The following is a 27,535-nucleotide window of genomic DNA, read 5'->3' on the forward strand; positions in this document are numbered from 1 at the left end:
CTTGCCCCATATCCCCTACCACCACAACCACCAAATTGAGGCAACAGGTCAACAGTCAAGTCAAAATTGTACCACTCTTACATGTATAATCATGCAAAAGAAGTATTAAGTGTATATGTACATGCAGAGTGATATCACCTACCCATGGAAATAACTTGTCTGAAAGTCTTCATCAGTAGGAAATACAAGCATAAACTTGTTATCTGGCTTCATTCTTGCATCTTCCATATTTCCAAACAGCACACCTTATAGCTTAGCTTAAATTTTGTATTCATCATAAACAAAGACAGTAATATTTTCATATTTTAATTATACTTAACAGTTAAAACAAATGATTATCACTGTCATTTTTCATTTCCAGTATATTCAAGTGATGACAAGTCAATACTATACAAACTTTATTCAAGTAGTTGCCTTTCCAACTTTGTCTTCCAAGAAACCACAATTAAGAATCTTATGTTCCAAGGTCACCTTACACTTTTCATTAGTAAACCAAGATTACTTAATGCACTTAGCAGCAGGGCTTGGATTTTGAACTACTAAGTGAATATTGACTAACTGATGGTGATAATTTGTAATATTCTTTTAAAATATGGCTCTTGCTGCATAGCAGAATTAAGAGACAGGTAAGATCCTGTGGTGACATTATCTGCCTTATAAAAGGAGTATCTCTTGGGGAAAAAAAAAAAATCCACTACTGAGGAGGAGCTAGAAAAATTCAGCACATTTGATAATAGAAGCAGCTATCTATGCTTCTGACATGACTCTGTCAATTTATTACAGGATGGAATATACTCCTCTATGCAGTTAAATAATTGCACTGCTACTAAGATTATTTTGACTTTCAAAAACATCCAGTTAGTTCAAGTAACGCTACACATGGAAACATTTCCAATTTACAATTTATTCATCAATCCAAGAACATTCCACATTTACAACATTTAAGATTATCCAAACTCCACATTCTCCTACCTTCTAACTCTTATCACTGTTACAATCTTAAAACAAAAATTCATAATAATGAACTCACTAGTTTTTGTACAATCATTAGAAGCATCTCCCTATAAAGGTAAATTTAACACGATTAGTTAATAATTATTTGGTCTGTGGTTAATTAAAGTGCAATTTCTCCTTCTGGAATATTTTGAAATTTTACTGCTCCTTACTAGGCAAGAAAATTAAAGGTCGAGCAATTCACCGACTACTTTTTTTATGTAAGAACATCATCCACTTTATGCTCGAAATAGGCTTGTATCCTCTCACTGAACTCCTAGCCCAAAAATAGGTTTTAACTTTTCAAAAACCAAAATGCAGACATATCTGTTTACCCTTTTACAACCTTAGAACTTTTGTATTGCCATCGAATGTTTAATTTTACGAATGTTTTCTTTCAAATATGTTCTCTTCTAAATTTCATGGAAACAATATGAATCACAAAAACAAAACAAAACAAAACCTAACATCCTATACTTTTATTCCAGACAAATCCCTCCTTACAGATGACAATCAAAAGCACAGAGTTTTAAAACTTTATAAGGTAATTATATAATTTACCACTCTCATTTTACGGATGAGAAATTTGAGCCCTGGTTAGGTGGAATCAGAATAGATTACAGTTGTTTTCCTTGCTGAGGGAATGAGGAATATACAGGATGAGACTGGGAACAGCACAGGAAATACACAAAGATTTTTGTCAGCAAACACACAGGTTAAAGTCCTGCCTACTCCTTAGCTAGATGACTCAGTTTCTTCACAGGGTTATGGTGGGGGTTAAAGAAGACAAAACACAATAGAAGTTCGAATATTGGTTCACTGCCCCACCTTTCCATTATAATTAGTACCCGCCCTATTTCATTGTTTGTTTGCTTACTCTGTATGTAAACTTTACTGTACATGCCAAAAAAGCTTTGAGAAAACATCACTATATGGGTCATAGATTCACCCAACTTGTTAAGTAAATGCTTTGCTTTGCTGGAATTAATGAGATCATCACAAATGTGGCTTTTGTATTTTTATATTTGCCTGAAATGAAATGTCGGCTTAGATGTATTCATATACAAGTGTTTCAAAGCCAAATAGAGATCATTTTGGATTATTTCATATTTAGCATCCTATAGGGCCCTTCCACTGACACAAGTATTATTGTCAGTCTCCCAGTATGAAATCTAATTAGAGCTGGGAAACAGGAATTTCCTTATATCTCCAAGATACCTGGAAACATCACTCCTCCTCCTCTCTCTATTGCTAAGTCTTAGGCCCAAGGAAAGGTGGGACAACAAACCAACCAATACATGGTTTGCCCCTTTGACTTCCATTTCTATGGCTATAGTAATATACAAGAAAGCTCAGAGAAAATTTCTTCTCTCTGTCCCACTACAGCCAACCCCAAATCCCACACTAGGAGAGGAAAAATCTATCTTGTTATTGCCAAAGGACCCCATACAGGCTCTGTTGCTATAGTAATTAAAAGGCCTAAGTCCAGTGCCATTGTCTACATCATCAAGAGAAAGGGGGAGGGGTAAAAATCACACTCGGCCTCAATCCAAATAGTGAGTCAAAAAAAAGTTGCACCTCAAAGAACAGGCCAAAGTGTCTAAGAAGGCAGACTGTGTGTGTGGCAACCAGCTGAGGGGAATAGGTGTGGCATTAAGAAAAGGCCAACCTCAAGACTTGCAGAAGGGAATTTGCATTTTAGAACCTATCCAAGAAAAAACACCTTTTTCATTACACATCAAAATATTTACCAAGGCAAAAATTTATATTTGCAAGTGAGAAAAAGTATAAGAATATTTATGCTGTATTTTTATTACTATCAATCGAAACATAAAAATATACATAGAACAATTTGCAAAAATAGAAAGCAATATTTTCAAAGAATCTTAGAAAAGATGATTACATCAACTAGAAAAGACAAAAATCTGTATAGAAAAGTGCCATACCTAGAAAAAAAAAATCTTTAAATACCAGAAACTGCATTGTGTATATTTTCTTCAGAATAACATCATAAAGCTATTTTAGTAAAAAAATATTTTTTTTTGAGAAATAGGGCTAAATGGAAATGAAATGCAGCAATATGTGCTGAAATTCTGTTTGGGGGCTAAGTCATTTTTAAAATAAAACGTCTATTTTGTACTTTTTCCATCATACACATCTCAATTACTAAAAATTCAGACATTATGAAGATTTCAAGTTGGGAATAAAGTTTTAAGGACTTCATATGTCCTTAAAACATACTAGTAAATGACAGGTCATTTTGTCTACCCAAAAAGTTACCTATGACACTGATGAAGAATTAATTTTGAAAGGATCAAAGAGGTAAAAGCAAATATTTAAAATTATCAGAGTAGTTTAAAAGTTGACACAAGAAAGAAAAACAATTTAACTTTAATCTTTCACCACTAACTACATAGTTGGGAAAACTGAATCAAGCAGTTACTCAAAAAAGATAACTCAGGTAATTTATCTAGATATTCAAGAGAACTCATAAATACAGAAAGGGCACTAGAAGAGGGCACAATCTTTCAATTTATCTTTCTATTTCAGGAACAGATCCATGACCTACTGCTTTGGGGATTCAGATCTACAGAGAACAAAGCAAATATCTGCACTACATTCACAAAGAAAAAACACAGAAAGATGGCATTTTAGCTACATCCCCATATCTATGTACTCTGCTAAAGATTCATCCATTCTAGATTTTAATTACTCCTCAAAGCAGTCTAAATTTTGTTATTTTCCAAATATTCTTCAACTGTTAATAGGATCACTTAGTAGGATATATAAAAGAATCTTGACCTTTTGTTAGCATCGGTATTGTGTTATTTCCTTATTCAATATACCAGTTACATAAAACCCTGAAAATTATACCAGAAACATGTAAAATCTATTATTAGTTATACTAACTACAAATTTCATTATGGAAAAGCAGGTTTCCTGACCCAAGTTAACGTAAATTAACTGGTAGGGAAACACTAATATAACACCACTGTCCTCAACAGAGTTAACGAGAAACACTTCCTTTTTAAATTTTTTATTTATTTAGGTTAGTTTGTTACACTTCAAATGTAGTTAGATAAAAAGTATAAAGAAAATGCAATAAAATAAAAATCACAGTAATTTGATAACATTCTTCCCAAATCTTAAAGTTATAATATGAATAAGACTTTGTTACCAAAGAATACATTTCCTCGTGGATTATTATTCCTTCATTGTTTAGAATGTCTTCTATTTATGTTCTGGTAACTTAATATGAAAAGTTCAACTCAATACTAGTAAACTAAATTTGGTGTCAATCCCCATTAACTTTCCTAACTTCAGAGGAATTAAAAACAAAAATCAAGAAAAAAATTAAAAGTACATATAGAAACTCAAGCTATTCATGCTAGTTTACGACTCATATACAACTGTTCTGGACAAATTTAAAACACAAATTTCTTATTTATACAATGACTGCAGGCATATATGCCAGTTCTGGAGAGGATTTTGAGAAGAATTTTTTTTGAGAACAATTTTTATATAACTAATGTAATACTTAATTTAATAAATTTTAATAAATTTGCTGAAATCATTCTGATACGATGTTTTCTGTCATGTGGCATTCCACAAAATCTTTTTCACTGCATCCTTACTGTACCATTTAAATAACACAATCGGGAGACAGCAAAATCAACATAAGCCAAACAAAACATAACAGACACAATTACTTAAATGGTCACCTTCTTTAAGATAACTTGACTATAATTTGTTAGTCTAAAAAATGATGATAGCATAAAGCCTGTATACCACCTTTCCTATAACTTTCATGTATCTGTACCATTAAGCAAATTCAGTTATTAAAAATAAAAATTTTCAGTAATATCAATCTGGGGTGCTCTGTTTGCTCAACAAAAGGATTCACTATAGCATTTCTTTAATTAACAAGCAGATTTAAATGAATTCATTTCTAATATTCTGGCTGGCATATAAATTTTAAGTAATAAATCTCATGTAAATTGAGATATACCTATTTTCAGAGACCACTGCTGTCAAATCTACATAACCAGTTAGGAAAGACAAAAGCAATGAAGCAAGATAGGTTCTTGTATATTCTTTTTCACTCCAAGTCTGCTAGTGAAACAATCAAGAGGTCCAAAACCTTTCATTGACCCAAAAAAAAAAAAAAAAGATAAAATGGCTCTTCTTCCTCCAATTTATTCACTCTAATTAGGTTTATTTGTTGGCAACATTTTTTTCTTACACTTAGGAAACAATGAATAGATATTATATTAATGATCTGAATCCATTAAAATCCCTGTAGATTATTGCACAGTTATGTCTCCAGCAACTTGTCAACTATAATAATAAAAATACAGAATTACAGAATTCTGAAGGTACACACACACACACACACACACACACACACACCCCCACCCACCCCCTTGAGACTAGGCTCATTCCTCTGGATTGGTAACAAAAAAACAAGCTTTTCTCTTGGAGACCCAAAATGAGAGAATCCTTTATTCTACTTCTAAGGAGGGGACCCCACTTCAGGAAAAATATTAAATCTCAAGATTTCAATTTCACTGCATTATGTTCCAAATCAAATTTTTATTTGGGCTTTTATTATACTTAATTTTAATAATGCACACAAATATGCATCAATATAATTAAGAGAGTTATTATCTAAAGTGGCTAAAATAACCAGATCATTTTAATCTGCCGGTTAAATTCTCTTAAAATGATTAGGTATCTAACGTCCTAGAACACTGAATTAGTACCAACTAGGCAGAAAGCAATCTAAAGACAGATTATCAGAAAACACATTTACCTTTAGTGAGGGAGTAATGAATGCCTTCTTTTAAATACCAGCAACTAAATTCAATATGCACATATCAGAGAAATGAAATAATCCAGGTAACAAATTTATTCTTAAACAGCATTTCAACTGTGTCTACATTAATGTTATAGATCGAAAGAAGTTTCTTTCCAGTATTAACCCTTAATAGACAACAAAGGAGTCCAAACAGGACATACTCCTTAACCTTAAAATTCAAAGAAAATTAAGAGAATTCAAGGTAAATTAAGGGAAGACAACAAGGCACACCTAAAACACCTACATAAAAACGTCACCATACAATACAAAAGTAATTCCCATTTCTAAGTATTAAGTACTTGTAAGTACTTATTTTGCCTCAGTGAAAGAAGTCAATAATCCACAACATAACAGTCAATAATCCACAACATAACAGTTTAAAAAAAAGTCAATAATCCACAACATAACAGTTTAAAAAAAAGTATTAAAACTACTTCGAATACTTGATGCTGCTTTTCATGTCCATAAAACAAAAACAATTCTTTTGAAAGGATTTTTAAATTATGCAATCTGGAAAAGGTGTAATCTTTTTAAAGCACAACTCATAAAAACATTGTTTTTCAAAACAATACTCCTTCACACATTTTCAAGGCCCTATGAGAAACTGAAAACCAGGATAAACCAGTATATATGTTTCTGTTACAAAATTAAGGGTAAACTTCCATACCACAAATTATCGAATTTTATTTTTAAACAGATTTTACTATTTTGGCATACATCCTATGAATTAAATCAATGTATTCTGGTGTTCCTTTTCTTTTTACCAAAACCTCTCTTTTCAGAAAATCTTTATGCAAAATTCTGTAGAAAGGTTTCTCAAAATTATTAGTGTTTAACGCCTTCTAAATATTCAAAATATTATTCTTACCTTGGATAACAATTATTAAAACCTAAGTTTGAACTCTTGTGTACTGTTGAGAATGTAAATTGGTGCAGCCAGTATAGAAAACCAGATAGAGGGTCCTAAAAATTAAAAATAGAACTACCATATGATCTAGCAATTCCACTTCTGGGTACTTATCCAAAGAAAACAAAAACATTAACTCGTAAAGATATATGCATCTTCATGTTCATTACAGCATCATTTACAATAGCCAAGACATAGAAATAAGTGTCCATCAATGGATCAAGAAAATGTGATGTTCATACACACACACACACACACACACACACACACACACACACACACACACATAAACATATATATAATAGGAAAATTATTCAACTATAAAAAAGAATGAATCCTTGCCATTTACAACGACATGGATGGACCTTGAGGGTACTACCCTAAGACAAAGACAAGTGCCATATGTTCTCACTTATAGATGGAATCTAAAAAATAAAGAAAAGAAAGAAAAACACACAAAAAAACAAAACCAAGCTCAGAGATTGGGGTTGCCAGACGTGGTGGGTGCTAGGTGGGGGTGTATGAAAGGAAGTCAAAAGATGCAAACTTCTATACTTAACAACATTGTATTGTATACTTGAACATTGCTAAAAATCTTAAAAGTTCTTGACGCACAAAAAAAACTCTATGTGTTGTGACAGATATTATCTAGACTTACTGTGATAAATTCTCAATATGTAAAAATATTGAGTTATTATGGTGTATACCTGAAAATAATATAATGTTGTATGTCAATTATATCTCAATAAAATAAAATAAAACCTTCCATTCCATTGAAATTTTTCATTTTTCTTTTAAAGGCAACAAAACTATACCTTACTCAATTATCTGATAACAAAAATTAGAATATATCTAGTCAATACTAGGAATAATGTGTCTATATATTAATTCTTAAAAGATGAATTCATATTTTCTATTTTAAAAATAAAAAGCATTTCAAAACATCCTTAATATATTATTAAATCATGAAACAAAAAAGAAACCTGTTATGTGCTTGAAGCAGTTTAAACATGCATCAATAAGCAGTCATGTTAACATGCTGAAATTAATATTTTGTCTAAGATACCATGTCTAGTAAAATCTGAGACCCCAGTAAAAAGTTGAAGACAGAACAAGCTTCTATGAAAACATCTCAACTTAAAGATTATAGAATTAGTTAAAAACTGGTCAGTCATCCAAAACAAATATGTTCTGCCTGCTGATATAAAATTTGATTTAAAAAAATATTAGCTAAAATAGTTTACAAGTGTTGCACTATTATTTCAGAGAAAAACCCATTAGTTATAATAAACTCCTATATATTTTCTGGTGAAAAGTCATACTAACATTAAGCAAGAGCTTAGCATGTTAAGAAATTTATTTTAAGTTGCATTAGTATTCAAACTTTACCCCTATTTGTCAAATATTACATTCAGGAAATATGACGGTCATTACACAATAAAAAAAGAAACTTCTAGTCTTTTTCATCAATTCATACATATATTCTTAAAAAAGAACTAAGTACATTAACAAGCTTTCCCCAAAGTTAACTCTCAATTCTCATAAATCAAGTTCTAAAAAGAAAACATTAAATCACATAGTTACTTTTCAGTTCAAAACTAGAAAAGAAAAAAAAAATGAGCTCAGTCTATTACGGTTAATTTACAAGTTGCAAATATTTGCATGTAGGACTGAATTAAAAAGTGAATTTTTCTGAATAAAGTTACTGAGAAATTATTAAAATAAAGGTCTTGATTGTTTGTATATGAAACTCCGAACATACCACCTATCCTTCCTCTTATGAATTAAATTTTTTCCAAAGCTGCAACTCTATTATGTATATAAAACAATTAACTTTTTTATATTGAGAAATTACTGTGATAAATTTGAATAAATTTTTATTATAAGTAAATCCAGTAGTAAACACAATATTTAAAAAACCAGTTAGCTTTAGCAAAGTTATATGTTTCTATTGAAACAGTTCATCCTAAATTAACCATTTCTCACAATATTCTCGCCAAAGAAGAAAAGATAAAATACCAGTATTTCCCAATCCTAGGCTACACATACAAACAGATACAATGTTGCAAGACTTTCAATCCTGCCTTTGACACACTCCACAGGCCCTTCAATATGCCAAAGGGCCGTTTATTTTCACTCCAGGGATTGAAAACAAAATCAAATTGGTAGCACATTAGCTAATACACTTAGTCACTAGTAACTTAAAACCCGTTCAATACATACCCTTTAATAGAGTGACCATTTCATCTGTTTCCTCTAGAGTTACCCTTTCATATCAGGGTACCAATTTCACTGGATGATGTCTGCCAGGCTATTGCCTCAGGCACTGAGCTTTAAGATAGAGCTCAAGATAAAAATTCATCTATGTAGCAATGAAAAAGATTGTTTTTCTCATGCACGATACCAAACTCCAATCTGATCTGCTTTCCCCACAGTGTCTTACATAGTAGGTATAGAGCATATATTTGCTCAAAAATTCATTCATTCTTCCTGCATACAAATGCTATCTAATATCATAATTCATTGAAGCAACATAGTTCATAAAACTGCAAGTGGAAGAATGATATAAAAATGTTCATGCAGTACATTCATCCATGATTTCTGACAAGAGTGGGATTATATGACTCCCTCCACTGGAAGAAACAAGTCAATAGTATTTATATTAAATAAATGCTGAAAGATTCTCAAGAAATTAACTACTCACCTATCTGGATTCACTAAGACTCCCTATACATATGTGTGTGTATATATATATATACATATTGGCATGAAAAAGCATATAAATGTGGTTCTATGTTCATTATCATATAAATGTGGTTCTATGTTCCAACCTAAGTAACAAAACTCAAGCTAAAATTTGTCAAATTCTGCTTTGTTCTGAGAATCTAATTTTTTAAAAAGAAACTATTTACTATTATAATTTTTAAAACATAATCAAAAGAAACTTACAATGAGCAAAAGCATATTCTTTCTTACACAATCCAAAAAGCAGTTAACACAACTTTGTGATTCAAAGGTTGTTCTGAAATATTCCCATTTTCAGCAAAGTTAGTTGAAAAAAACCTTTACAAGTATTTGGGAATTCTAATGTACTGTCAACATTCCCGCAAGTCACAAAAGAATCAAAGGCCTACGGTAGCAGTTCTTGGAAATCAGGCATCTGCATGTAAGCACCTGATGGAGCAATAGGGGAAATGCTTTGGCCAACTAGCTGCATATTAAGTTCCCGGGATTCCAGGAGCGGATTGTTCTCTTCCCCAATGTCAAGGTGAGTTAACTTTTCCATCCATACGCGGAACTTCTCTGTCTGCCTCTGCATCTCGGAAAAACAGCTCATGGCCTCTTCTAGGACATTGCCTATGCAGTTCCTATCTCACACAGCACCCCTGTCAAGTAATCCTGGAATTTCCCTGTGTGCTCCTTCAGATCCCCCAGCATGAATGAAGTCAGCTTTAAAGACATTGAGCCCATTTGATAAAACATCATTAATTCAGAAAATTATATTTTTATTAAGACATGCTTATTCAGGAAAATAGCATAAGCATTACTAAGAACAGCCATATAAACAGAGCATTAATTAGCAGCACTTAACTACACAAAAGGAAGTAATTCCAAGAAAACATAAAACTACTAACATAACACTACCATTTTTCATAGCTTCACTCTATCTGGCCTGGGAACGAACACATATTCTGTTACTATACAAGTAACTATTAACCTATAACAGTGGTTTACGACCTTGGCTAAACACAAAAAAACCTGAGTGGTTTAACAAAACCAAAACCTAGGTGGGCTTCCAGGCATTGCAAGTTTGTTTTGTTTTGTTTTAAGCGCCCCAGGTAATTTAAATGTATGGCCTTGGTTGAAAACCACTGTATCCTTGAATATTTTTATTTTTCTTACTTTAAAATTCTAAGTCGTTTTGGCAGCTGGCCCATTATAAATCACTACACAATAATTCTCAGCTTACTGAGTCTTATCAAACACTCTTGTTTTAAGTTTTAAAAAATTCCTTATGGAAAACCACATAAAGGATACACACAATCCATGTATATCTCTGGGTCAGCTTTTTACAAACAATGGTCTAGGCAAGGGTGTTAAAAGGTATATCTCAAAAAAGAAAAGTTTTGCAGTGAAGTCTGGTATGATAAGCTATCCAGCCAGCCCCTCTGGAGAGCACATTAATGGCTGAGTTGTCCTACAGTAGAGAAACCTGTTTCCACATGAGCCAGCACTTTCCAAATGTGTGCATAGTGTACAGCTATTGACATCAGTAAAAGTGTTTTCATAGGATTTCAGTTTAGGATATGCTCCTCTACAAATAATTGTTTTATCCTTGAACTGAGCCAGATCACCCTTGGTTTGAGTCCCATATAGTTTGGGTCTCTAAAAAAAAAAAAATTATACTGAACTCTTCATTTCCTCAGGGAGCTATTAAAAAGGTTACCTCCCCAGACCACTTGACCATACTATCCAAAATGGCTTTTCTAGCCCATCCCAAGTCAATCTTTATCTCTTATATCCAGCTTTATTATTATTCACAGTGTATATCCCTAGCTGATAGCATATGATAAATTCGTTTATTGTCTGCCTCTTCAAAAAAGATTAGGATCCATGAGAGCAGGAACATTTCATTCACTGGTGCACTTCCAATGCTGCATAGTAAGTGCTCATGTATTTGTTGAATAAATGAATAACTGATGGAATCAATCGATTTGGCCTTATACTATCTATATCAGGAAGTCTTATAAAAAACAGATCTATGAAGTGTTCTATTATAATTAACTTCAGATGTTTCTGAAAATACAGTTCACTTTATCTTATAGTGGCTTTTTATGAAGATACAAAAGAAAAATTTACCAGGTCTCAATATTGTTTCTCCTAGACAATAAGAACTGTTTAATCAGTCATGCCACCTCTTTTCAATGCCTAAAAGGATAGGACAAAATGTTTAGCACTATTCTACCTAGCAATTAAAAGCCTCACAAAGTTTATTATTACCAACCTTCCCTCTAACTTCATCTTATTCTTTTCCCAATTACTCCGTTCCCTTTGTGTTTAAAAAAAAAAAAAAAAAATCTTGTTTATAAGTAAACTTCCTCAAGAAGAAAGTACCTTTCCCCACAGTGTAGTATATTTAGCTTACTGAAATACTAAGTGGAATTTAAAGAATATGAAACTTTTCTTTAAGCAGTTTATTCTCACTTTAAGTGCTGGCTAAACTTAACTGAATAGGACAGAAACTCAGATGGCTACTTTGATCTGTTTCATATTCTGGCATTGCTTATTTTTCAACAAACAATGAAAAATGTATATTTAAAAGCCTGATTCAGAAAATGGTGTGGAAATACTTATGCTAGGGACAGTGAGATAAGTTTCAGCCTCAAAGATGACTACAAGCAACAAACACTGATAAGCAAGATAATTCAAGATCTTAAAAACAGGGACCAATTACACATTTGTTGAAACCCAGAGAATGTACAATAGCAAGAGTGAAATCTAATGTAACCTATGGACTCTGAGTGATGGTGATGTGTCAATGTAGGTGTGTCAATTTTAACAAATGTACCACTCTGGTGGGGGACACTGATAGTGGAGGAAGCTAGGCATGCGTGAGGGCAGGAGATATTTGGGAAATCTTTATTTACACCTTCTGCTCAATTTTGCTGTGAACCTAAAACTGCCCTAAGAAATAAAGTCTATTAAAAAAAGAAAAAAAAAACAGGGACCATATTGTCACCTTAAACACACATATGTTCTTTTATTAATACTAAGATATATCCTACTTTGAGAAAAAGAATCATATCGAAAGCAAAGCTTCTGCTTCTGCATATATAGAGTTAATATAGGCACTAACTTTAAAAAATAAGTTAGGAAAAACAGGCAGAAAATAATACCTTGGTGCTTTAACATTAGAGGTTGTGAAAGGATAGCCACCAGTAAGATAGCAAAGCTTCGAAACCTGAGGGAACATTACCTATCCAGACATTGTAGCATAGAGAAAATCACATTTAAACAATGCATGCTTTTAAAATATCCCCTTAAATAAATAAAAGTGTTCATGCTTGTTAATTAATGTAGAACTGTGGTTTTTAGAACTAATAAGTTTTTAAAAACAAGACTCCACTGTATAGAACTTGATACCCACTAGCAATAACAGAACTTAATTAAACCAGATTACCAGTTTCGTGATAATTTTTGGCTATGGGTGACTTAAAATATCACTGCTCAACTGAGTTCTCAGTCCTGGAAGCTCACTGTCATCAATGGGGGAGCTTTAAAAATGCTGATGCATTTATGCTAAGAGAAATAAGTCAGACAGAAAAAGACAAATACTGTATGATTTCATTTATATGTGGAATCTTAAAAAAACGAACTCATAGAAACAGCAAACTGGTGGTTAGGGGGAGGGGAGGATGGGCGAAGGTGATCAAAGAGTACAAACTTTTAGCTATACGATGCATAAGTTCTGGGGATGTAATGTGCAACATGATGACTACAGTTAACAACTGTATATTTGAAAGTTGCTGAGAGCAGATCTTAAAAGTTCTCAACGCCCACGAATTGTAATATGTGAAGTGATGGGTGTGTTAACTAACCTTACTGTGGTAAACATTCCACAATATAAACATATATCAAATAATCACGTGTACATCTTAAACTTAATACAATGTTATATGTCAATTATATCACCAAAAGCTGAGGGAAAAATGCTGATGCCTGGGTCAGACCCAGAGATTCTGATTTAATTGAGTAGGCCGTGAGCATCATAAGTTTTTAGTGTTTCCCAAGTGATCCTAATATACAACCAGATTGAAAACTGCTTGGATTTAACCTGATTTGTTTGCATTTACTAAGCTGAAAATAAGCAGTTTTTATCTGATTACTTAGTCTCAGTGTTTTGTTACCAATGTATTTAGTGAGTTTCCTAAATAGCTACTAAAATATACCCAGATTATAAAAGGCTTAAAATGGGAAAGTGGAGCTTTTAGCCACTTCATATTCAATACAGGAAAAAGGTCATGGTATTCCCAGTGTGGGTTTGGGGGTCTTATCTTCCACCATGAGTTCCCATTGCTTAAGTGATATTAAATTTTTTCCAGGTAATTCAATCCCTAATAGGTTAAGAACCCTCATAAATCTTAAGAAAAATAAATGTAGCAGGAGGAAAACATGCAAAGAACATGAAGACTTTTTACTAAAAGAATACAAATCGCCAAACATGATTTTTCAACTTCACTAGTGATTAAAGAAATGCAAATTAATGATAAAATACAATTCTGCCATCAAATCAGCAAGATATTCAATAGTAAGAATAAAATGCAACAAATAATCAAGCTCCTAGATGGAACAGACTTAATATATTCTTAAAAAGCAGTCTGGCAGTATGTGTCAAAGGCTGAGTGTTCATGCCCTTTCTTATAATAGCAAAAAAAACCAAACAGCCCCAAAGGATCAATGTTTGGGAAGTTATCTTAGCTGAACTATTCAAAAAAAAAAAAAAATTTTAGAGAGAATACTGTGCTTTGATTAAATGCTCAAAATGCAATGTTAAGAGGGAAAGGAAAAAAGAAGTATGTATACACAGTTTGATAAATTTTGTTATATATTATGGAAGGCAAAATACTCAAATGTTGACAAAAACAGGATTATGGGTGATTTTAATCTTCTACTTCACATTTTCAAAACTTTCTACAAAGGATTTACTACTTAAAAATTTTTATTTTCTAAATTTCCAAATAAGAGTTAATTGACCAAGCATAAATCTCTACCTGAGAAAGACTGTGAGATAAATTTCACGATGCATGTTAATGCATAAATGTGTATGATGAATAATGAGTGGTGAGATTCTGGCTTAGGTGGGGCTAAGCTGTTCTGGCCTGGCCACACGGTTAGGGAATTCAGGTGATCTAAGTTGTCTTCAACAGCCTCTCCAATATTCTCCAAAACAGACCAATTAGGTTTTCTAACTAGTGTCTGCCTACCAAAGTGAATACTATTTTTGGAACCTCACTGAGTAGGCATTTATATGGTAACTATTAAACCACACAAAAACGGGTCTAGACAAGATGAAGTTACCCTAAGGTTTACGCTAGACTAAATATTTATGAAAAACAAGTTACTGAAAAAACTTTTCCCCACTGCCCATGTACACTGATGCATATAAGTTAGTCTGTTCAGAGAATTAATTTGTTGAACTGAATGAAATCTGATGTCCATTATTCATATTCACTAAAATCAAAATTCTCTGCTAGAGCAGACTTGACAGATCTAGTTTCAAAGTGATTTTGCAGAGAACTCCCCAACCTGGAGAAATAATACTCTAATCAAAAACTGCAAAGAGATAAACAGTACAAAAAGATCATCTATAAAGATAAATGATTCATCTGATAAAAGCCTTAAATACCCAAGACCACCACATAGTATTTTTACATTAATATTCACTACGAAATACTTTATTTTTGCTCATCTTCAAGTCCCCCAAATGAAAGAACTCCCAGAATTATTCTGGTATGATACCTCCAAACAGTAATATATTTTCAAAAATTTCAAGGAAAGAATGGTCTAGTGTACAAACTAAGTTGTTTGCCAGTTAACTGTTAAATAAAAAAAGTCTTCATAAACATCAGTTGCCCAGATAGCAAACACAATTATTAAGCATTATCATGCACTATATACAGGTCTTCATCATTGTTTCCACTCCTAAAAGAAAATGATTAATTGTTAAATTATTTGGCATTAGAGAACACTTAGCATAATGCCTTCAACGTTTAAGTTGCTGCCAAACAAAAGTTTACAAATAAAGCATTTTCTGAATTGTTAAATTAGATTACCTTGACAAAAGAGTATAGCAAGAGCCTCAGTTTTTACTTTTCCTCTTGGTTTCCATTCTGTGTAAACAGCTGGATTCAAATTTCAACATCCAAGAGATTCTGTTAGGCACATCCAGTTTAAGGTTCACCTGAATGTCCATGTTGTCACACTCAAATCAGTTCATAATTTATCCTATCTTTACAATTTATAGAACTTTGCAACAACTGCCCTGGCTATAAGGTTGAGTGCATCCCTCTTCTCCACAGTTATAATGTGATTCAGGAAACTGAGGCACCAATAATCATTAAAAATGTACAATGTTACAATTTTTCTGGGATAACAATATGGACAGTTGAAACAAACTTCCTAATACTTTAGTTCAGGCTGTTCCACCTTTGCTGCTTTGCATAACTCCAGGAAAGCCCATTCATACCTGTCTTATGTGAACAACACCTCCTGAAACTGTGCTTCACGCAGCCTAGGCAGTCATATACAGCAACCCTGCTTCCTACCCTATTATTTGATTCTCCATAATTACCTTAGAAAACTATGTATTTTCAAAAGCTACAAACTTACTAAATGGTGTGAACACCAGAAACTAAATTATAGATCTAAATAATTTACTTTGGTGTTTTGGTTAGTATGCAATTCAGAACAGACTAAAAAAAGGCGACCACTAGTGTTTTAAAAGATTTACGCGCTGGTCAAGGTAGTCAATTAACAAAAAGGTTTGGCAAATATGAACAAAGCACACTCAACCAATGTAAGTCGAACAAGAAGACACTTCTCATGCCACCTCTACAATGGAGTCTATCTGCAAAGAGAATTTTGTTCATCTAACTTCTCTCTTCCCATAAAAAGGTAAAGTACTGGGGTGGTTACATAAAAATCTGTTTAGTGAGTAGAATTAAGTACTGTATCAAGAGATCCATCATGATATTAACAGATTAGAACAGAACACAGGAATAAATGAATAAATAATTTTACAGGCATTAATAAAGTTTTCTTCAAACTATTAAATGCAAAAAAATATACCTACAACCTGCCATAGAACAACCTGAAGTCTGCTTCTCTCATGCATTCAACTGATGAGTTTCAATTAAATCCTATCTCCCTACACATTTATTTTAACACAAGTAACTATCATAGGAATTCAATATATTAAAACAGTAAGCATTTCTAATGACTTAAAAACTCATATTTAGTATACTCTATAGATGAAACTTTTATTATTATAAGTTAAAAGACTTACAAAGTGCTTTAAAACCAATCATTCTTGTTATTGAGTTTATGTAAGTTTTGGTTAGCTATAGGTTTAATTAAACAATATTCTTTTTCTTGAAATATTCTTTGTATATCAGCAATATGCTGTCTTCATGTGTAGAAACAAAAAATCTTTCAGAAAACTAAGAGGAAAAAACATAGTAACCCATAAAACTTTGAAAACCAAAACTTCCCCTTAAATGTAGCAATAAACAATTCTGTCATGATCTATTAAGTATAGGTTACGAAATGTTCCTAATCATAAGTCTCTTCCATAATGAGGATTCACCAATTAAGAACTGTTCAGACCTCATCTTTCTTCCACTATGAAATCTCAAGACTGCCTTTGTAGTGCACAGTACCAGATATGATAATATGGAGAAAGTAGATATGTCAGACATGTAGTAAATTAAATTCTTATACCAATGAGACCTGGAACAAGCAATTTCTACCCAACTATTTAAAGCTTCAGAGAGTAAGGGAAAAGTTCTGCAAAAAAACATTTTCAATTTGAGTGACAACTTAGAACTAAAAATATGTGCAACAAGGATAACTAGCTTATCATGCACTGAATAGAGGAAAAACATAAAACTACTGTTTTAGGAGGAATAGTTTTTAGAAACTAACAAAAGAACACGTTATTTTAGACACCACAAGCTTGAGTGCAGTGGCTATATAATTAAGCAAGGTGCCTAATTCCTGAGAAAAATGTACTTAGTAATAATGGTGAACAATGAGTATTAAATCTAAGCAGTGCTAAAAAGGCAATGATGGGAGTTCAGGTAATGTGTTACAGCAAAAGAGACTTGTGGAAAATTCCATTACTTAAAAATAATCTTGTCTCTATCATTAACCATTTAATTTTTTTTTTTTTTTTTGCTGATGTGCTAAAGTGCACTGGAAACCTCAGAACAGGTTTTTTAAATTGGCCATGTCTTGTTAGTACACTGCAGTCTTCAAATTTACAGAGCTGCAGGTTTCCTGGATTTTTTCAAGTGTCACTCATCTAACTGAGCACTGAGCCTGATAGCTGAGAAATGCTATCAGGTGCTCTACAGTCAGTTTAAAAAACATCCTCTACCTGGTATCTCTGCAGTGATTGTCTTGCTGCTCCCTGAAACCTCTTCATCATCATCTGATGAGCTCGTGCTTGAGTCACAAGTCAGGTCACTATCACTGGTACTACTGTCCTGCAACAGGTTATATTTCTTACGCGCAGCAGCCTCCCGTTTCTGCCTCAGTAGCCTGATTCTCTCCTTGTGCTTTTGGCTCCGGTGACCTTTAACCTTGGCAACTCGGCCATTCTGTTTATCACTGGATTGCCGGTTTTTCTTGGCAGCCATAGTGGATGTTTCACTTTCAGATCGGGACCTCCGAGACTTACGCCCAACTGTGGCACCAGACACTCCAGAAGGGTCTCCTTCTACCGCTGTTTCTGCTTGGGAGGGTTCATTCTCTTCTGCAGAAGACAACGTATCTGAATCAGCCAGGTGACCACTAGAGGAAGGGGAAAGCATGCAGTGATTAGAGGAGTCACTCTCATAAACTCTGCCAGTTGTCGGCTTGTCACTCTCTGTGGATGCTAACTGAGACTCAGAAGAGTCCCTTCTCAGTTCCATCAATAAGCAGGGCATTGAAGAAAGAACTGTAGAATCCACTACTCCATCTTTCTGGACTTGAGGTTCCAGTTCTACAGATCCATCTTCCTCCTTAGCTGTCTCTTGTTCGGATGTTTTTGGTGGGACTTCAGACTCGATGAGTTCTTCAACTTTTCCCACTGCCTCCTCCATCTTCATTTCAGACTTTCGAGTTAAATCATGGAGCAGAGTCTAGGAAACTATGTCAAAGATGCAACAGGAAAGCAACCTGTACAAAAAAACACATAAAATCAATAAGCAGAAATGGCAAATAATTTAATTAACACAAATATCTACCTTTCTGAGTGGGTGGCAAAAATTATCATCATACAGGGGTTTAAAATATGTGTATCGTCTACGGCCATGCTACCCTGAACAAGCCTGATCCTGTCTGATCTTGGAAGCTAAGCAGGGTTGGGCCTGGTTAGTATTTGGATGGGAGACCACCTAGGAAGACCAGGTGCTGTAGACATTAAAAAAAAAAAGGCAGGGGGGACTGTGAGCTGACAAGGTCCTGGCAATCTGTGAGGTCAACCAAGGGTTGTCGTGCCTAAAAAATAAAAAATAAATAATTAAATAAAATTAAAAATAAATAAATATTTAAAAAATAAAAATAAAAGATGTGTATCTTCACATATTCATCAACAGTCAAATTCAAGACTTAGTATTATTAAAATGCTAGCCTACACAGCTACCAAAAATGGCACATTAATCCTCTATTCCTAAAATTGCAAGGCCAGCAAACAACCAAAGATTTTCAACTTTAAAACTTAAAGTGTTTAAGAAAGGGATCAAAATTCTAATAGAGTTAGTATGTATGTTTTGACTTTGATATAAATGACAAAGAATGCTTTAAAAATCTGGACTAGAAAACAAGTCAATTGGAATGACCACTTTTATACTCAACTCATCAAAGAAAGGAAAGGGGGGAAGTAAAAGAGGAATAGCATCAAATGTACATTTACATTTTTAAAAACTTCAACTAGGTACATTTGACAAATGAGCGATCTGAGTAGTTATTGGCATCAAACCTGTCTGCCATTCCTCTTAATAGGGGTTGCTCTAGAGGGCATTGACATGAAAGGCCTGAATCTGTTGTTCCCTCAGTCCTTCCTAATTCCCACATACCTCTCTCATCATGCTGAATGCAAGTCCAGTGTTTATACATAAACAATAGCCACTAAATATAGACCAACTATTTTGTGAACTTAGAAAACTTAGTACACTCTATTCTATGAATGACTTAAGAGGTTTGAGAGAAAACACCCTACACACATTTCTACTTCATATGCTAATTTTAGAACCTAACACCCCTAACCCTACAGTATTACAATTCCACTTAATCATGGAGAAACAGGACATACTCTTAATTTAAGAGTTGTGACCTGTACAATGCAAACTTCATTAACTGGTAGGTTTTCAGAGAATGCTAAGAATGTGCAAGGCAAGTAAATACATCGACCTGTACATATGATGTTAAGGGCAATTACCATGATGTTTCATAGATCACAGACACACACATTAAGCTAAATGGTATGCTAGTCAGGTACAGTAAGACATCATCACTTCAGAGTTACTTGATAGTTCATTAGATGGTAGGCAGCAACTAGAAAATATCTGAAAAATCCTTTTATTGATCTAACATGCCCAGCCTACCTTTTGCTTGGTATAAACACAAATTTTCTAAATACTTGTTTTTTGTTTTTCATGACCCTTTTCTCAGCTACTGATAAAACAGGCATTCGGATGAAATTTACCTTAATACACTCATGAAAACTAGAACACTTACAGCCACTAGAAACATTTATTAATTTAAAACAATCCCATATATAGCCTATTTCACAAGCACATCTGCATCATTACTAATTTCTGAATTAAATAAAAATAAGCATAAATGTTATTCCTAATACCATTACAAAAGGAATGTAACACTTCTGAAAGCCAACAGAGGGAGTAAAAGTTAAACCAACAAACTACTAGTGTCATAAATGAAGCATGCTGGTAATACAAACAGGAAATAAAATATTCACAGGCATGAAATAGCCCCAGGTATGAGGAATAAACCAAGATTTTCTAGCTGAATAAAAAAGAGAATTGTTTTTTCTGTAGAGAATGAAGTTTATATTCTGGAATAAAGCTTTTTCTTAAAGCTGAAATATCTGAGAAATATACTCAAATAAATGAAATTAATATTAGCCACATACACAAGGGTCAAACGTTTCTAATTTTTGAAAGCAGAAGCCACTGGATCTTTTCAAACTATGTAATATAACAATGGGTTGAAAAGTAAATTTATTAAAATGACCATAAAAGTCTTGTTTCTTCTGTAAATAAATTATCATGTGTGGGCAGCACAAATGAATCCAGGCTGTTTTGCCTTTTAAGAAAACATGACAACATCTATGTCTTTCAATATGACACATCAATCAAATGATTACCTTTCATTTCAAGTTCCTCAAATTTAAGTGTTTATTGAGATTTATGACTTCTGCTGCTTAAAAAAGCAACCAGTATTGCAGTAAAAACCACTTAAGTATGCCCAAATCAATCACAAATGCTGGCATTAAACATAAAGGGTACACATAAATAATTAGCTTATTGTGTGTATGTCCACACAATGTGGCCATAAAGAATGAAAAGATTCTTTGTATACTAATATGGAGGAATTTTCAATAGATAATGTTAAATGAACAAAAAGGTACATTATACCATTTGTGTAAATAAAGAACAAAATTATATTTATATATGAGTTTGTCTGTAGATGCATAGATGTTGGGAGAATACTTAAGAAAATGGTATCACCAGCTGCCCTAGCAATGAAACAGAGTGAATGAGGAACAGGAGTCAAGGACTTTTTTACTATATCTTGTATTTACCTTTTGAATTTTGAATCACATACAAGTATTAACTATTTAAAAATCCACTCAACATAAAGGTCTACTGAAAAGTCTTATGCAGAAAAAGAAGTTTTGCTTCTTCTGCTCATGACACTAACCACCATCCAGGCCAAATTTGGTCAGTGAATTACTAGAATTTCCCCCTAGAGTGGAATTTTGTTATAATTCATAAAACACAGAAAAAAAGTCACAGACAGTAGAAATAGACACTCTGACAAAACTCCCTGAAGAAGAAAATGATGTACCCTAAACACAAGAGAAAAAGATGTCATATGTACAGATTAATCTTCCCCAAACAGTATTTACTGCCTATAATGTTCTTGGTCAGGAGTGAGGCAAAGTGGACATTTCTGGTAGAAGTAGTCAAAAGCAGATGGCAGTAGAAAATGATAAAATTATCAAATGGGAGTTGCATCTTATAAATGGGATGAAAGGCTCTCAACCCTCTAACATTCACAGAGAATTTACAATGAAATACTTAATATACAAAATATAGCATTTATCCTATTAGGACAGTATTTTCCCCAAGCTGTTTTCCCACCAATTTAAAGGTTATCTTCCTCTATATGGATATCACAGTTCGTCCCCTTCTCATCTCTCTAGAACCTTACTTACATTATTGATTATTCCTTAGCATTCATCAACAATTCACACTTAACTGGACCATCCATTCATCCATTTATTTCTCCATTTATTTGTTGTTTTTTTAATTCTCCTTCTGCCTAACATCTCAACTTTCCATTTCCCCCTCAAGGTATTCTTTTCTTCCCAAGCCAGCCTTACTAAGATAGTTGTCTAAATACCCTGTCTCTATTTCCTTACCTCTCACACTTCCTCTCTAACCCAGTCCCATCTGATATCTGCTTCTATCAAACCAGTAGAAGAGTTCTTATCAGGGTCTTTAAAGACCCCCATACCTCTAAATCTTACTAGACACAGTCTGACCCTCATCTTAATGTCTAAGCAGCATTGTATGCCAAATCACTCCCTCTCCTCCTTAAACTAATATCTTTCTTTGGATCCCAGGTTTCCTATTCATACTTATGACTACTTTGTAGGTTTAACTTCCTCTACCAAATTTCAGGAGTTGGTTCTAGGGCTAGGTCCTTTACAACCCACCAAAGTAACTTCTTCTACACCCACAGTTTTCAATACTATCCCTATATTAGTAATTTTGTTACTCCATCTCAGACCTCCCACTCCAATAGCCATCTGACATCTCTTTAGATTTCACAAGTACACCAATCTCTTCATGTCCAAAACCAAATTAGTCATCTCTGAAATACCCTACTCTGCTCCCTCCCTAGCTTTCCCGAAGCTCAGTAAATAGCACCACTATTATCTCAGTTGCTCATGCTAAAAATCTGAGGGTTATCTTTGACAATGCCTTCCCCTTTACTCATGGCATCCCATCATTCACTAATTCCTATCAATCCTACCTTAGATTTCTAGCCTGTCCACTATTCCTCATTTCCATTGTCAACTCTAAACACAACCTCTGTCATTTTATTTTTCAATGGAATGACTGACAATCGTCTCCTGTCTATCCATATTCAGTCTTGCTACCAAAATGTTCTCCATACGCTAAACAGACATACCTTAGAATCAAAGATATACTAAGCTGAAAGAAAGGAAAAAGATATACTATGCAAAGAGCAACTATAGAAGAAGTGAAATGTCTTTATCAACAACATCAGACAATCTCACTAGATACGAAGAGGGACACTTAATAATATAAAGGTTGATATATCAAGAAAATATAAAAATTATACAGGTATATGCACACATAAAAATATATACACGTAACAGGCTTAGAATACATAAAGCAAAAACTAACAGAATGGAAAGAACAGAGATAATCCAACACTAATAGATTTAAATCCCTCATTCTAAATGGATTAAACAAGAGAAAATCAGCAAGAATATAGAAGACCTGAACATTATTAACCAACTCAACCATACAAATTATATACAGAACACTCCACTCTTTGGGTAGTTACTAGCATATGCAATCAGATACTGGATTACACCAATCAAGAAGTGAACTACAAGAAAATAAGAAAAATCATCAGAGAAATAATCAGCTTTAGTTTGAACTAGATAATGCTCAAAGGAACACAGGTCTTAAAGAAAAGAAATACAGAAATACAGATTTGGACATTATTGGTGTAAGTAGAAGTGGTAGGTGAATATATCAGTTCATCCAGCGAGAAAGCACAGAGTAAACAGAGAATAGACTTTAATAGACTTTAAACTAAAAAAACAAAAAATGTGATTCAGCTGCTTTAGTGTATAAACTGGTAGGTAAGAAATTACCCTTGGAGGGGAAAAAAAGATATAAATTTATCCATAAAACACACACAAATTAGAAAGTCTTCCTTCTTGCAATATAGTCTTAGATGTTTAACAACTTCCTATAGACTTAGAATTGTGAGAAAGGACCATGATTAATAGGGTCTTATATAAGACCAACCACACAGGAAACCCTCCTGAAGGTTTTGACATGGCACATATAAAATCATTAAGCATTGAATGTTAAGACCATCTTTTACAACTTTCAATTTTACACCTTGTGAGCAACAACCATTATTAACCATCCTTTAACACCACTATACTGACACAAAAAGGAATGAATAAACTGAAACTGTATTGTCTTTCCCGATGTGACAAATGCAATGTGAAGTCATTTGCTGTTACAAGTTTACCGTTGCTACAGGCACTTTTCCGTTGAAACCACAAGCTGACACAAGCACAGCCCATTAAATGAAACTGCTTCTAGGCAAGATAATGCTCTAGAGTCATGTAAAATGGGGCATTCTAATTGCTAGCACTCCTGCATCTGTTTATTTCATATCACCATTCGGAACTGTAAGAAATACAAGTAGCTAATGCCTTAAATACAATGTATATGAACCAGTTAACTTACACTGATTTTTCACATGTTCAAGCCATAGTATTAAATAATTCATGAATTCCAACTTTGCTCTCTTGCACAAAATATTCTGAACTATTTATGGCTTTATATTTAGACAAAAAAGTAACTTTAAAGAGGGTCAATGTTTTACTGACAAAACTATAGTAGAGGCTATATTTTCCCATCTCAGAAATTTAAGTTTAAAAAAGAAATCTTAACAATTGATCTTGTCTATTCCCTTGCAATGAGGATGGTCCTATAGGACACCTTCTGTTTTATCTAATCTAGTGTCAAATACCAAGTGATAGGGTTTATATCAACCTCTCTTGAGAGAACATTGTTTCAAATAGAATTTATGACATAGTTTTTCCAAGATTTAGTCTACTATAGTCCTTCATTTTATTTAAAATTGATACTAAAAATTGTTTTTATCTGCAAACAACATATGTATCCAACATAAAAACAGTCCATAAGAAACCCACTAAAGATCAACCTTTCATGTGAGTCTGCTCTTATTTTCAGTATTTAAATTCTTTACCTACTCAGCCCCCCGCACCAAGAAAATCTATACCTACAAATTTTCAAAAGGAATAGTAAGTAGGTATCAGACCACTATAAAACAAACTTGGGTACTGAGCTCTCTGCTCTTCAAATCAAAATAGATTCTGTCCTCTAAGTTTTATTCTTTTTTAAGAAACACTTGACTGAAACATCACCATAGAGAACTGTACACATCATAACTGTGCAACTTCATGGATTTTTTTTTTAATGAACATATCCCTGTAATGAGCAAACTGATACAAAACATTCCCCTAATCCCAAAGCCTTTGTGTGACCTATTCTTATAAATAAATGGATTGGAAGACTCATTATTGCTGATATGCCAATTCTTCCCAATTTGATCCATAGATTCAACATAGTCCCAAACAAAATCCCAGCAAGCTATTCTGTACATACTGACACACAGATCCTAAAGTTTATATGGAAAAGCAAAAGACTCAGAATAGTCAATACAATACTGAAGGTCAGAGGACTGACACTACCCAACTTCCAGATTTACTATAAAGCTACAGTAACCAAGACAGTATAATATGAGGCGAAGAACAGACAGATACATAGATCAATTGAACTAAATACAGAGAGCCCAGAAATAGACCCATACAGTCAATTGACCTCTGATAAAAAAGCAAAAGCTATTCAATGGAGAAAAAGTCTCAACAATGATGCTAAAACAACTGAACATCCATGAAAAAAATTTAATCTAGACACAGACCTTAACATCTTTTATAAAAATTAACCTGAAGTGGATTATAGACATAAATGTAAAATAAAAACTATAAAACTTCTAAGTGAAAAAATGAGAAAATTTAGCTGAACTTAGGTTTGGCAATGAGTTTCATATACAACACCAAAAGCATGATCCACAATGGAAAAAAATAAGTAAACTTTATTAAAATTAAAAACTTCTGTCAAGACACTGTCAAGAGATTGAAAAATTTAAAAAGTATGTCCAAGTCTCATCTTTAAAAACAAAAACAAAAACAAAAAGCACCCGTCGTCTTTCTTGCTCTACTTTTATTTCAACTGCCAAACTAAGAACTATCAGCATTTCTAATTCCTTATCCACTGCTTAACCCAATGAAATCCAGTTTCTGTTCCCATTATTCCACCTAAAGTTTTGCTAAAACTACCACCTAATCCAAATCCAAAAGACTTTACACTTCTCACCTCTCGGCAGTATCAGATACTGTTAATCACCACCCCCCAATTCTTGAAAAGACCCTTCCTTGGACTTCTATACCATTACGCTCTTCTGGTTTTTGCCTCCTTCTTCTCCAATTCGACCTACTTATATCTTCTTTGTTGACTCATTCTTCTCATCTCTTTAAATTTAGTTCTTCATGGCCTAGTCCTAGACCCTCTTTTCTCTTATTTTACTTCTAGGTGATATCATCCACATCCCTAGCTCCCAAATTCATAACCTCTATCCCAAAAGATTCTTCCAAAGATCTCCAAACCCAGATGATCAACTGTCTACTTGGCATTTTGTTTGGATTATCTCAAAGATACTGCAAATTTAAGATTAAAAAAAAAAAAAAGCCAACTCTGTCCTTCCCCTGGCAAGTGATGTGCAATTAATTTGCTATCATTACCAAACCCAAAAGAATACCTCCAAATCCTATTCCAACACCAAGTCCTATCAATTTGGCCATGCAAATATCCTTCAGATCTCTTTTGGTTCTCTACTGCCTAGTCCATGCTGCCATGACCAACTGCCTGGACCATATTAATAACATCAGTGATCTCCCCACATCAACTCCTGATCACTACAATTGCAACCAAAACTGTTTTTGTTTAAAAGTGAAAATCTGATCCTTTTGTACCTCTGGTTAACTCTTCAAAATACGAAAACTATTTTTAAAAGAAAGACTGGGACAGAAGATATTTTAATTCAGCTAATTACGTATCAAATACCTATCGTGTCAGACTACATGCTAGGTTTGGGATTACAAAAATGAATAAATCACAGTACTCATACTTGAGTACATTCAAGAGCAAATATCTGTTGGAAACCTACTATTTGTGTACCTCAAGGTAAAGACAGTAAGCAGCTCACACAAATGAAAAGTACTATTGGAAAGGTATAAAGAACCCTAGGCATTCACGAGATCAGAACCAGAAAAAAAGGTGTCTACATGAAGAGGATAATAATTTAACTGGGCTTTTAGAGGTAAGCGTAATTTCAATAAATAAAAACAAGAGTAAAAAGGGCTACTCTACAAAATCTCAGAGCTGTACTCCACGGTGAGAGACATAACAGAAATAAAAATAAATAAGAAAGGTCACTGGACTCAAAACCCAAGAGATTTCCAAGTTTCACTTGAGATCACTTAAAGATGATTAGATTTTAGATGAGAGGTCTACTTTAACAGAGACAAAAATCTTCAGAAACAAAACTGCAGTCAGTCAGTTTTCATTAATGTCACCCTCAGCACTAATACACATGGTAGTAGCACTAATACAATACAGTGGTAGCCATGAGATATGGTGACCCAACATCTTTCAAATATGAAAACAATTAAAAGTTCATAAATGAAAACACCAGTCCTAGGGTAGAAAAGAAAGAGAATTTGAAGTGTTACATGTTCACAAATTATTGAAGTTCTCTAAGCCTGTTTCCTTAGTTGTGAAACTCCGATCCTTGGTAAGATGAAGAGTTAACACATTTAAAGCACCTAGTACATAATGAGC

General features: G+C 33.5%; 1 protein-coding gene and 1 pseudogene across 6 annotated transcripts in view; one reads left to right on the plus strand and one right to left on the minus strand.

Annotated features, from left to right (window-relative positions):
• CUNH18orf25 (chromosome unknown C18orf25 homolog) overlaps positions 1-27,535 on the minus strand; it is a 62,790-nt gene that overhangs the window by 24,138 nt on the left and 11,117 nt on the right. For all 6 annotated transcript variants that reach the window (XM_011361160.2, XM_011361150.2, XM_011361145.2 and 3 more), the window contains one exon: positions 17,917-18,701. In XM_011361160.2, coding sequence (XP_011359462.1) covers positions 17,917-18,631 — 715 coding nt within the window. In that variant the 5' untranslated portion in view covers positions 18,632-18,701. The remainder of the gene's footprint in view (positions 1-17,916; positions 18,702-27,535) is intronic.
• Positions 18,826-18,944, plus strand: LOC111741811 (annotated as a pseudogene).

The sequence above is a fragment of the Pteropus vampyrus genome, unplaced genomic scaffold (genome assembly GCF_000151845.1).
Source record: "Pteropus vampyrus isolate Shadow unplaced genomic scaffold, Pvam_2.0 Scaffold3, whole genome shotgun sequence".
NCBI classification, from domain to species: Eukaryota; Metazoa; Chordata; class Mammalia; order Chiroptera; family Pteropodidae; genus Pteropus; species Pteropus vampyrus.